Source organism: Nylanderia fulva, unplaced genomic scaffold (genome assembly GCF_048542155.1).
Source record: "Nylanderia fulva isolate GAGA-0341 unplaced genomic scaffold, ASM4854215v1 Scaffold37, whole genome shotgun sequence".
Taxonomy (NCBI): domain Eukaryota; kingdom Metazoa; phylum Arthropoda; class Insecta; order Hymenoptera; family Formicidae; genus Nylanderia; species Nylanderia fulva.
The window spans coordinates 889154-902932 of record NW_028190444.1 but is presented as its reverse complement, the minus strand read 5'-3'; the positions used below and the strand labels follow the sequence as shown (position 1 = coordinate 902932).

The following is a 13779-nucleotide window of genomic DNA, read 5'->3' as shown; positions in this document are numbered from 1 at the left end:
GGGAGATGGCCGGAGGAGTTCGGAATGCCTCCCTCATTATCCCCCCAACCGTACGTTCGTCCAATATATAAGTGAACCGGCGCGCCGGTTGACAGAACGTAATCCACACACAGTCACAGTCGTGTTTCTCGCATTTTCTTCTTTTCACGCGGATCCACGACGGTGTCCTCACGTGCCACAGGAGGTAAACCGTGATGCAAATCACGTGACTGCGCCCCTTCGAGAGTCCCACTCGAGCGAGTCACTCTTCACCCTTTGTGAAGCAGTCCAAGTTCATTGCGCGACATCACTCTCTTCCCCTAAATTAAAAGAGGTATACGAGAGAATTAGTTGAATTAATAAATATCGTCGAATTTGATGAAATATAAGAAAGACATGAGACGTGTCCTTATATGCCACGTTGGCTGATTCTAAGTGTGTGCCCACCTCTGACCAATTTCTCTCATTCATCAATAGAGGTATATAAAGAGAAGGACGAATAAAGAAGCTTCAGTGTTAATATCGAACACTAAAGAAAGAAGAAAAGAAGATGAAATTAATGTACTCGAGATGGGGAATGTGCGCAATTATTTTGGTGAGTTTGATGATGACGACCAAGGTTTGCGGGAAGAGGCCAGAAACGATTCTCGCGGAGGTTCTAGCAAAACCCTTCGCACCCCATGAATTCGCCTCACCGGAATGCATTCGTGACAGCAAATATTATCTCGAGGCACTCGAGAAATATACACCCTGGGCGCTTCAAAGTGAGTAAAATTAACAATCGAATTAAATTAGGTTTTAATTTTAAATACAGCCTCTTCACTTCATCATGTCCATCTTTTAATTTGAACTACATTTTGTCTCTATATTTGATAATTTTTATCGACCAATAAACAATTTTTATCGATTGATAATCAATTAATTTAGAGATAAGACGTAATTTTCTTTTTATTATAATTTATACACACACTAAAAAAATTAAATCGTTGAACTAAATTATTATTTTGTTAATTGAACATGTATTGGTATTTAAGTCAAATATATGTTTTGTTAGATTTTATATGTTATATTTAATTTAAATGTTTTTACATGTTTAATTACCAAAATAATATTTAGTTGAAAGGTTTAGTTAAGTTAATAAACTTTTTTCAGTGTATACTTGGCTGATATTTCAGACTCAACTTTTAAATGCATATTATGATTTAACAGATCTCCCGATTTTCTTGTCTTACAAGAAACATCACATACTTATATAAATTTTGCATGTGTAAATATATTAGAGAATTCATATATATTGTTATATACTATTATATTCCATGTACAATATTTCTTATTATATACTGATAATTATTGTATAAAATATATTTTATTATTATTAATTGCTGAATTGATTGCGACAAATAGTATTGGCATTCTTTTGAATTAAAAAAAAAGAGAGAAGACAAAGCGAAAATAATTCATTGAATTTCAAAAATAAAGAATATATGATATAATTCTTTAAAAAGCCATTAATTTAACAAAAATCATGCGTCAGTAATTAATTCTAATAATGTCATTCTATGCATAATTCATAATAATTGTGATTTCTTCAACGCGTTATATAAAAATAAAATTTTATTTCAAAACTTAATTATATAAACGACATAATATTATATTTAATCTTCTAAAGAGCTCCCTATCTAAAAATCGCAATTTAATAATTATCTTTCTAGCAATATTTTTCTACGCGATTTTTTTCTTCAAGTATCTCTCTGTATGAAGATGACTCGAGTAGTTCTCTCGAGCGAAGGAAGGACAATGGAAAAGAAAAACATTATATAATCTTTACGTATTATTATGCGCTGTGTAAGATCACAAAATGATTGCGATTGTGCCATCATTCAATACAATTATCGGACATTGCACGCTGCGCACAATTATCATGAAAGGTTATCGGGCATTTAATGTATTACGCATGATATCGCGGATACACGTGGAATATAAATCGCCAATTAACAGATCGATCTATTCGGATAAAAAAAAAACGAGATTAGATCGAGCGATAATTATAGAAACTGTATTAGTTCAATGTACTCCATAAATGAAGACAAAGTGTGCAAAGATGAAATGTCGCAAAATTTTGCGCCGTCTATTTTGTTTAACTTTTGTAAGAGAATAAATTTCGGGATAAATTTAACTGCGTGGATTTCGATATATGTACATACACTGAAAAAAAAATTAGTTAATTCTTATAAGTATTTATTTCAATACTGTCAAAAAAATCATTTATTTGAAACTAATATTAATTTGATATGAAAAATATTTCTTTGATATAAGAAAATCCTTTTCAAAGCAAATAAATATTTGAAATAATAGAATAATTCCCGTGTCGAGAGTGAAATAAAATTGCAAGGTTTCTTATGAACGACCCAACTGTCAACTGTGTTTTTGACAGTTGGGTCGTTCATAAGAAACCTTGCAAATAAATATTTATTCGTTTCAAATAAATGATTCATTTGACAGTATTGAACTAAATATGTATTAATATAGTCATTTTTTTCAGTATATGTCTAGATCGCATATACGAGATTATTTGCACGCAGACGCGATATATCGAGGGGGATGATATATCGCAGAGAGTCGAATTTGTGTGTATATGATCGATCGAAAGAACCTTGTATCCATTTTTGCGGACGCGAATTATCGTCTCCGTGACACTTAGACACTAGCACAGATTAACGAATGACATTGATCTGATTGATATTAATAGCGTAATGTCAATCGGTGACAGCAACCGGCTCGTTATAAGGCGTTTAACCCACGCGTCGTCGTTGGCGCATAAACGTGGATCCCGCGTATTATGGATCATCGCTGAATAGATCATTGCCGTTTTGCATTCTCCAGGACAGCTTTTATCTCGCCGGCGCGGCGATATAATTATTTAGCGGATTGTTTACCACACGTTCTTACGTCAATCTCGCGCGAACACAGCATTTCAAGAATATCCATCGGTGTATTTTTATTCCTTTTGATACCAGTACAAACACATTTTTTTCATTGATATATATATGTGTATTCGCAATATAGTATCTTTTTAAATCTATTTTTTCGAATAGTTTTTATATATCGATAGAGTGATATTAAATATATATTTTAATATGTAGAAATTTATGATAAAAAGAGGGAAAATAGATTGTTTGAAAACATTAGTGAAAATTGTTGATTAATTAGCAATTAATTTGATAGTGAATTAGTTAATAAAATATTTATATTTCGAAAGATTTCCTAATAGAAAGAAGAAAATAGATTGGTTAATGATTATAGATAGATTGGTTAAAACACTACTTCAGAAATTAGGCAACTATTCAGAGTGAAAAATAAAATTAATTATCATAATTTCAGAGAATTCCTCCTATTTCTCATTTATAAATTGACTAATTAATTGTGAAATTAGCAGCTATTCTATAATTGCATTATTATTATTTCTGTAACATCTACACGAAAAAAATTAGTTACTATAACTAAATTTTAGCTGTCCCTATATATTACACACATGAAATTTAATTATCATGCTTAAATTTTAACTATAACTAATCGTTTTTAGCTATAGAATTCTCAGTTAAACTACAGTTAAAAATATTAATTACCATAGAACCCAATTAAACATATAAAAGTATTTAATTAAATACAACATATTAAATTTAACATAACGTGTGTCTTAACTTAAATACTTATATATGTTCAACAAACAAAATAGTAATTAGTTGAACAATTTAATCAAGTTAACAATTTTTTTTTCTCATTGTATAAAATTTAGGCATGATATGAATTTCATGTTGCAATGTAGGAACAGCTATGGTAGCTAATTTTTATGTAATTTAAACAGAGTTGGATAATAACTAGTTAATTAGTTAAAAGTTAAAAAACAGTCAAAAAGTTAATAACTTTTAACTTAGCTTAAATAATGTAAAATGTATTAATTTTTAACTTTAACTAGTTATTTTTTACCTTAAACTTATTACCTTTTTTTCTAACAATAAATTAAATTTATTTTATCTTTGAATACCATTATTGTTTTTTTATATGTTATAAACGTGTTATTTTTAAATTAAAATATTATTAATTTTTATGTTTATTTATCATCAATAATTACCAAAAAATATATTTCTATATAAAAATTAAAAGTTCTTTGTTGTTTGTTATTATAAATTTTAAAAGCATTAACAAACAAAATTCTAATTTAATATAAATGTTTTTAAAAATTAACTTTTGATTTAACTTCAGTTAATTTAATCTTAACTTTAACGGAGTTAATCTTTTGTTCATGCAACTTTTAACTTAACTAAATCAATTTTATAAGCAACTAACTTTAACTTAACTTAATTTTAAAAAATCATTAACTTCCCCAACCTTGAATTTAAGATAGGAAAAATTGAAGGAAAATGTACTAAAAAAACTGAATTCTCCAAGGCGATCGCGAGCGATGTCCTTTTTTTACGTAAAGGAAATGTGATTTATGGATATTTTAATTAGTCAATTTATAAATGAGAAATAGGAGGAATTCTCTGAAATTATGATAATTAATTTTATTTTTTACTCTGAATAGTTACCTAATTTCTGAAGTAGTTTTTTAATAATCATTAACCAATCTATTTTCTTCTTCGCTTCTCTCACTTTCTTCCCGAGGAGAGGTGTACCACCCTAAAACCCTCACGGGTGTTATATAGTCATCCACGGAAAGGAGCCCCTTTCGAAGAAGGACTTCTCTCCATCCCCATCTGTCATCGCGCGGTTCCGTTCTATATAGTTGATCTCTCGCGATGGCCAGTAATTATCAGCGTTAAAGCAGCGCTTCGTTAAGCAAAAAAATGCAATTAGCCGCGTAGAAACAATAATATTGACCAATGTTGGCATGTGCGTCGTAACGAGAGATAAACTAGGTCAGCGAGATGCAGCCAAGAGGCCGATGACCGTCCTTGTGTATCAGGGATCATCTGCGATCCACCGATCGATCTTTCTCTGGTCTGTAGGCCATTTTAATTGCTGGTCCCCGACCAGTTCGCGCGTTTCTTCAACTATTTTTCGTATACGAAAAATAAGTCTGTTCAGGGAATCCTCTTCCTTCTTTCTGTCAACAGCCCCGATCGTTCAAATTTGAGAAATAAAAATGCAATTTATATTTTAATTTTTCAGCCATATCCTTTATTCCAGGGTTGGGTAATAACTAGTTAATTAGTTAAAAAATAACTTTTACTTAGCTTAGTTAATTTAAAATGTATTAATTTTGAACTTTAACTAGTTATTTTTCACCTTAAACTTATTAACTTTTTTCCTAAGTTAAATTTCTTTTATCTTTGAATACCATTATTGTTTTTTATAAGTTATAAACGTTATTATTATTATTATTTTTAAAATAAAGTATTATATTAATTTTTATATTCATTTGTCATCAATTGTAATTACCAAAAAATATATTTCTATATAAAAATCAAAATTCCTTTGTTGTTTGTTATTATAAATTTTAAAACAATTAACAAACAAAATTCTAATTTAATATGTTTTAAAAAATTAACTTTTAATTTAACTTCAGTTAATTTATTCTTAACTAAATTAATTTTATGAGCAATTAACTTAAACTTAACTTAGTTTAAAAAAATTATAAATATATCCAATCCTGCTCTATTCGTTGAATTTCTTATCAGAGTTGCCGGGGGCATTGACATTATTGCAATTATCTATATAAAATGCATTCTATGTGAAAAACGTTCGCTCTATCATGCGCGGGAATTAGAAAAAAAATTTTTTAAAATCGCGCTATAATTTTTCCAAGTTTTTCCTCTTTCTAATCAATTTAGTTTCGCAATGGATCGTATCGACGTATCAGCGAATAGCGCGATGCACTTCCGCAGCTAATGCACTCGCGACATTGACGCTGCTTTGCGTCACAGCTTTGCGACCTATAGAGGCGGGATACCGCGGGATCGCCTTGAAATCACGTACGTCTCTGTTTGCAGAAGATGAGTAATAATATAAATCATAGAGCATGACGTAGTTCTCTCCCAAGTAAAGTTTAATAATTTATCGCTATTCTCGTAGAACTGAACGCGACTTCGATCAACGCGAATGTTTGTTTCAGTTATATCTCCTGCCGCGATTAAATTCAATCGATCGCGTATTGAGCAATTTTTTCCTCCTAAAACTAATTTGCTTATCACGAGGAAAATGAGAAGAAAATATATAAATGGAATAGAATAAATAGAAGATTTGAGATCGGGTAAATTTTGATCACGTATTAATTATAAAATCGTAGATAATCGTATAGGATAATTGATGGAAACTCGAGATTGCCGGTAAAAAATTTTATATATAATTATATATAAATAATTGTATAATTATACTTATAATTGTAAAATTATATGTGTGTCCATTTTTATACATAATTATATAAATTTATATATAAATTATAAGGGTTCATATATAATCATGTCAAATTATATATGAAGAAATATTCATTATATATATTATATAATTATATATAAAAAGCACTTTTATCTAATTATATATTTCATATATAATTTCGTGATTATATGTATAATTTTATATATTTCTATATACATAATTTTATATTGTTATATATAAAAATTGTTTTACCGGGTTATAGTGACGAAACACTCTTCAACGACTTCAGTTTCATTTTTGTTTAAAAATATAGATATTCTGGATAATGCATTATCATATGTTATATATAGCAACGATAATAGAAAACTTAACAAGCGACTAACTTTATTTAGACTTTGTCTGATTCAATCTATATTAGATCAACATCTTTAGCAGTCATTATTTTTTTTTTAATTAAGTTTGTAATAATGATTCCGGATATTCAAACGCGAGAAAAAAATAATGCTAGCCGATTGTTGCATGGATTGAGGACAGAAGAACACCTTGACGCATCGACTACACCTATATGCATGTTTTAAATATAATAATATGTTAATATATACCTATAATATATATTATATATATATATAATATTATTATATATATTATATTATATATTATTATATATATTATATATCATATTATATATATTATACATATTATATAAGTATACATATGTGTGTATATATATATATATATATATATATATATATTATAAATATTAAAAAATTCCTGAAAATTGTAATGACAGCTCCGATCTTCATTACAAAGTTGAAAAAGCTCGTTCGTTAAAAATCCTTATCGGATAATTAATAAAGGAAAAATTCGATTTGTGTGAATTCGATATGCTTTTCCTTTGTTACAGTGTACGATGCTTCGATTAAAATACCATACGGCGTAATCACGGGCAATTATAAACAGCTGGGCAATTTCGACGAATGCTTACACGTGAAGAACGAACATGGCTTTATCGGGCAAGCTTGCAACGTGGCGGTGGAATTTGACATTGCAGCAGACAATGGTACACTGGACCGCGAATTGGACTTAGGGGATTTATTCGTGAATGTCGCGAACGCGTCGGTGAGTTCATATTAATGCAATATCACTGCAGACCTTGTATAAAAGCCTACGCCAATTTACAAGTTTCCGTCAATTTATAAGATATATATAGGTATATCAACTGATATAAATGATTTGAATAATACCGAATAATATTCTTCATTTTACAATAAATATTTTAACAGTTTAAATCCTAAAATGACAATACAAAATAATTTAAGAATATAACAAATATGTATATATAAATTTTAATCCACGAAGAAAAATTATTTTAAAAAATCTACATTTGAAAATACCAAATTTTATAATTATTTAAAATTATAAATTTTAAGTGTTAATTAGAGCTAAATTTCCAAATATGAAATGCAATATTTTAATTTTGTTTGAAAATTTACAAAAGCAAAGAAAAAAATTAGAAAAATAAAATAAGTATATAAGATGAATATTGTAATTACAATAATGACCTAGCTAATATTTTGACACATTTTGTGATATAGAATGCGATAAAATGGACATCCGGCAAAACGGTTGAATACACAGGGATGTGGTGCATTCCATCTACATGTAATCATATGGAAATTGAAGAGGCTCTGGAGATCGCATTTGATTCATTGAGAGTTGAAGGACGTGTAGACATGATCATTAAAGTACCTAAGGAATCTTGTCACACCATAGAGAGTATTAACTTATCCTGGGATTATGCAGATTACTGTTACATGTAAATGCAACTCCAATTATTTATCCAAGTATCGATTTTTTTGTTAAGTATGTACAGTTTAAGTAAGAAATTTTTGGAAAATTTCAGACTGATTCTTGCACTCTTCGCATTATTAATTGTAAGCAATACGATGTACGAGATGGCGGGACAATGGGGATTTATTAAGTCGAAACCAAAAGGTAGATGCAAAAACATATAATAAAGACGTCGTAAATAAAAAAAATTACGAGCCATTTCCGAAACTAACAGAATTAATGATTGCTCGCAGTTATCTTTACGGTCTTCTCTTTGTACACCAACGGGAAGAATTTATTGAAGACTGATAGACGTAAAGATTCTATTGGCTGTATAGATGGGATACGCTTTATTTCTCTCTGTTGGATAATATATGGGCATACATATTTCATGGAGGCAGTTGGTGTTAAAATAAACCTTGCGCAGATTCCACGAGTGAGTATTTAATTTTATACAGTTTTTCATAAATAGTGGTGAAAAAAATTGTGCGCCTAGTTTCTCTCCAATTTCTATCACCAACAAAGAATTTCTTCTTTATGTTAAATATGTATATATATAATTTTTAAAAAATCGTCTTATATTCTTTCACATATAATCATAAAAATTTGCACGTTAATTTTTGACATTATTTTTCTTATCACAAAAAAGATGCATTACGAGTGGAACAACATGCTGGTACTCAATGGGAACATCGTTACGGACACTTTCTTTCTTCTAAGCAGCACTTTGCTTTCTTACACCGAATTGTTGAAAAAGAAACGAAACGTTTCGATTCAGAAAGAAACTAAGTGGCATTTCGATTTAGTAGGACTTTATAGTCATCGTTATATAAGGTACATATGTTATTTATATGTAGAAGTAAATTAACTTTTTTCACAATTATAATACATATATATATATATATATATTTATATTTATATATAAATATAAAAATATTGACTATCTAAAATACTCATAGATTATAAAATTTAAACAGGTAAATTATATAATAATGCGAATACTTATTTAGTCAGCTCTTTTAATTTTCAAGTGGAGTTTGTGGCTTTATAAATTATATAATTTCATTTTAAATGATATAATTTATTTAATTTTTTAATTTCATATTTTTATTATTATATTATTAGACATTTTATCTTTAGTACATCTTTCAAATTTGTTTTCTTTTGTATGCATCCTATCTTTCTTCATTATATTTCCAGACTGACACCAGCCTACGCGATGATGATCGGTTTCTATGCCACGTTGTTTTATAAATTAGGCTCGGGACTAAATTGGGACACATGGGTTGGTTCTAATGTGAATTTCTGTCGTGAAAATTGGTGGACAAATCTCCTCTACATTAACAACTTGGTCAACGTGCCAAACATGGTAAATTATCTCTTTAATTTAATTAAGATTTTTTTCTGCATGTTCTTTACTATATATTTTTCGCTATTAATTATTGTATGTACTAAATACAACAATGTATCGATTGCGTAACTTGTTGAACCGTAATTAACGATTATTTTCTATATAAAAATTATTGATATTGCACAATCTGTATAAATGATTTTTCTTATTTTTAATTATTTCTTTTTAATCCGAATTTATTAAGTCTTACGCTACTTTGCAATCTCCGGTGCTTTCCAAATTTCTCCGATTTTAACATCCACATTATGAAGATATTTTTTCTTACGTCTGCTTCTAGTGCATGTCTCAATCGTGGTACCTTGCGACCGATATGCAGCTTGTCTGGCTGTCACCGCTTGTACTCTATCCTATGCTGAAGTTCAGGAGCTGCTTCTTCATCCTTATTTTGATTATTTATTTTATTTCCTCTATCATAGTGCCATTTGTTATAACATATTTACATGGGCTAACGGGCACAATGCTATACTACAAGGAGTGAGTGCAGAAAATTTTCATTCAACTTTTGCTTAGAAATTATTTTATTAAAATTTTTAGAGTGTGTTTTTCAAAATCCTCCAAATTATTTTTTTTTAATTTAATTTAAATATTTTATGTGTATTATCATGATTTATAATTTAGATCTATGTTGTGTAACAATTCTTATGAATTAATTATCAAGTAACTATAAAAGTTATACTATCTTATGTAATCGTTATTTTGAATTATATTTTGTGTGCGAAAATCGCGCGAAATTTTTTGCCGGAATATATCAATTTAATTTAATAATCTCAAGAGGGTATTATGTTTTTTTTAGTCAGATGGATGTCGCTCAAGTATACTTGGAGATTTATATAAAAGTGTACAGTAGATTTGGGCCTTACATCATTGGATTAGGCCTTGGATACATCTTATATAAGACGCGATCTAACCCAGTCAAGCTAAGAGTCGTAAGTATATTCATTTTTTTTCTATTTGATATATAATATTTTATATATAATATTTAATAATATTTTATATATAATATTTTATATATAATATTTTATATATAATAATTTATATATAATATTTTAATAGACATACATATATACTTAAAAAATAGATTGTAAAAAAATCGACATGCTAATATATTATACGTTTTTTCTGCACAGTGGCAGGTGATTTGCGGTTGGCTGATTGCGATTCTAATCGGTCTGTCATCCGTTTTCGGACCACGTGGAATGTACTTTGAAGATCACGTGTACAACGTCTTAGAAGCGAGCTTCTATGCGGGCTTCCATCGACAGATTTTCGCGTTATCAGTCTCTTGGATCATCTTTTGCTGCGTGAACGGCTATGCAGGTAATTAAAACGCGTGCGCTCGCGAGATAATTGCTAAACGGACTATGCCAACATCAGAGCTGCTCTTTATTCATCCTGCTGTTTATTCTTTCAAGGTCCCGTGAATCACTTCCTTTCTTGGAGCGGATGGATACCGCTCAGCAAATTGTGTTACTGCGCTTATTTGTGTCACTATATTTTCTTACTGGCCGAGAACGGAGCCGCTCGTACCACCGGCAATTTAACGCAAATAAATATGGTGAGTAAGAGAGGTCAAAAGATTTTTTTTAAATATCTGAATATCAGCTGTAACAAAGGTATACGTTTATACGTCGATACACGGTCGGTTAAATTAAGATAAGAATTTTATAATTATTCATATTATCTTCATTTTTCTTTATACAGAAATATAATACCTAATAGTAATATTAATTAGTGATCAATAGTGATTTAATTATAATTTAATTAAAAAAAATATGATAGAAATATCATAAATATAAAAGGATTTGACTGAAGATAGTTTGAAGTATTTTTATAAGATTTTCAATTTTAAATTTTGAAATATATTATTATTTGATCCTTATGTACGAACATAATTAATAATTCTTTTTTCCAAAATTTTTATATTGTTGCATTTGATTTAATTTGAATTTTTTTAAATCACATACGAGACAGATATTAATTATATCCTGTGCTTATCTCACATGATACGATATTATCAGCGCAAATAATTAAATCAAATGTAATAATAATAATAATAATTTAATAATAATAATAATGTAATAATAATAAAAATTTAAAATTAAAAATCTTCTAAAAATACTTTAAACTACCTTTAGTCAAATTCTTTTATATTTATGATATTTCTATCATATTTTTTAAAAATTAAATTATAAGAAAGAAACAGAGAGTGATAAGTTTTCTTATTTATTTTGTCAGTTGCGCGCGTTTTCCGCCAATTTGGTGTTTACGATGGTTTGCTCAGCCCTATGGAGCCTTTGTTTCGAGATACCCTTTATGAATATCGACCGTATCTTCCTTTCTGGCAAACAAAAATCGTCGAAAAATAAGAATGGCAAATCGACATTCGACAACGAGAGTTCTCAATCGAAGGAGGATCCTTCGACTACGACTTCGGTTGATTTTATAACTGTATGTGATAATTGGGAAAACGGCTACTGCAAACCTACGATAATCGCTGGTAAAACTCGCGAGAATGACGTAGAACACGAGAAGATAAAGAAAAGTTTCAGTAACATTTATTTTATAAGCTCGACTGAATGCGACGACCTGTACAACAACATGTACGGACGTGAATACTGATAAGAAAAAATTGAATTACTGCGATTTTTATTCCGCTTCCGACTTTGAGTTCAAGAGCTTTTTTTATTGGCTATACAAATTAAAAAATCCTTTTCCACAATTAAAGTACTCATGAACGGGAAGTGCTGTAATTTCGTATAAAAAAATAAAAGTTAAAAAATTATAGTTTTTTTATCGGCCTCTTGCATCAGCTCATAACAATACTTATTTAATACAAAAGTTCTGCAGTTTATTTGTACACAAAATACGGCGCTCCTAATAGAGATGACATGAAAGAATAATATAGAAGTAATAGAAATGAGATTAAAAGCCTGTATAGGATTTTTCAGAACAATGACAGCATCCTCTCAAACTTGCTGATGACATAGAACCAAGTCGGCTTTGAAACATATGTAAAAAAAATTAGTACACTGAAAAAAAATTGTTAACTTGACTAAACCTTTTAAATAAATTTTATTTTGTTAATTAAAAATATAAAAATATTTAAATTAAATATAACATATTAAATCTAATAAAACGTTTGATTTAAATATATGTTCAATTAACAAAATAGTAATTTATTTGAAAAGTTAGTTAACAACTTTTTTTTTCAGTGTATATAACAGAGATTGTAATAATGTGATAAAAGTCTAATTTTATAACAAGAGAAATGTGCATGTATATACACATATAATGTATACATATGTATGTATATATGTATATAAAATAAGAATACGTGATATATAATAAGTAGGATTTTATTTGAAAAGAAAGTAAACTATAAAGAGAGAGAACTAGACTTGGTTTATAGTTCACGATCAAAATATATAGTATTGATAGGTACATAGCATTAGCTATGAAAATGTTCAATAGATTAAGGAAGTAAAGTTATATGTAACTATATTCCTAATTGATAATTATGTAGATAAACTATTTTTTATTTTATTTGCAATATTGATAATATGATTTTAATAATAATATTGATGATTTATTGTGATAAAGCGGACGTTATGACGTCGTTATTAATTAATAAGAAAATGCAACATCGTATATTGTAAGATTTTTGCACAAAGAATGTAAATATAATCCTTCGATGCAACAAAAGTGACAGTGATTTATAAATATTTTACTTGCAGTATTAAGTTGAAAGAGTTGTAAACAAAAAATGTATTTTGATTTATATTAGAAAAAAAATAAAAAATGTTATTTAAAGAAATCTTTTTTACAAAATGTATGAAAAATATATAATACACTTTTATCTTTTCTTAGATTCTCTCAGTTTCTTATTTCTATCATTGAATTATTTTTACAAAATATCATAATTACTTTTGAACAGGGTTGGGTTAATGCTTTTTTTAAACTAAGTTAAGTTAAAGTTAATTGCTTATAAAATTAATAATTAATTCAGTTAAAGTTAAGTTAAGATTAAATTAACTGAAGTTAAATCAAAAGTTGATTTTTAGAAATATCATTTATATTAAATTCGAATTTTGTTTGTCAATTCTTTTAAAATTTATAATAACAAATAACAAAGAAATTTTAATTGATATAGAAATATATTTTTTAGTAATTACAATTGACAA

General features: G+C 28.3%; 1 protein-coding gene across 2 annotated transcripts; it reads left to right on the top strand.

Moving 5' to 3' along the window:
* Nucleotides 1-81: 81 nt before the first annotated feature.
* LOC114943383 (nose resistant to fluoxetine protein 6) lies at nucleotides 82-13412 on the top strand. 2 transcript variants are annotated; one of them, XM_029318979.2, is made up of 13 exons: nucleotides 82-313; nucleotides 457-743; nucleotides 7262-7476; nucleotides 7953-8173; nucleotides 8261-8352; nucleotides 8442-8623; nucleotides 8837-9021; nucleotides 9388-9556; nucleotides 9876-10072; nucleotides 10392-10524; nucleotides 10726-10915; nucleotides 11011-11153; nucleotides 11834-13412. In XM_029318979.2, exons 2-13 carry the CDS (start codon nucleotides 530-532, stop codon nucleotides 12215-12217), a joined length of 2325 nt encoding a protein of 774 aa, XP_029174812.1. In that variant the 5' UTR covers nucleotides 82-313; nucleotides 457-529; the 3' UTR covers nucleotides 12218-13412. The 2 variants fall into 2 exon arrangements, with proteins under 2 accessions (XP_029174812.1, XP_029174811.1); XM_029318978.2 differs by having other exon boundaries at nucleotides 82-743.
* The last annotated feature ends 367 nt before the right edge of the window (nucleotides 13413-13779 follow it).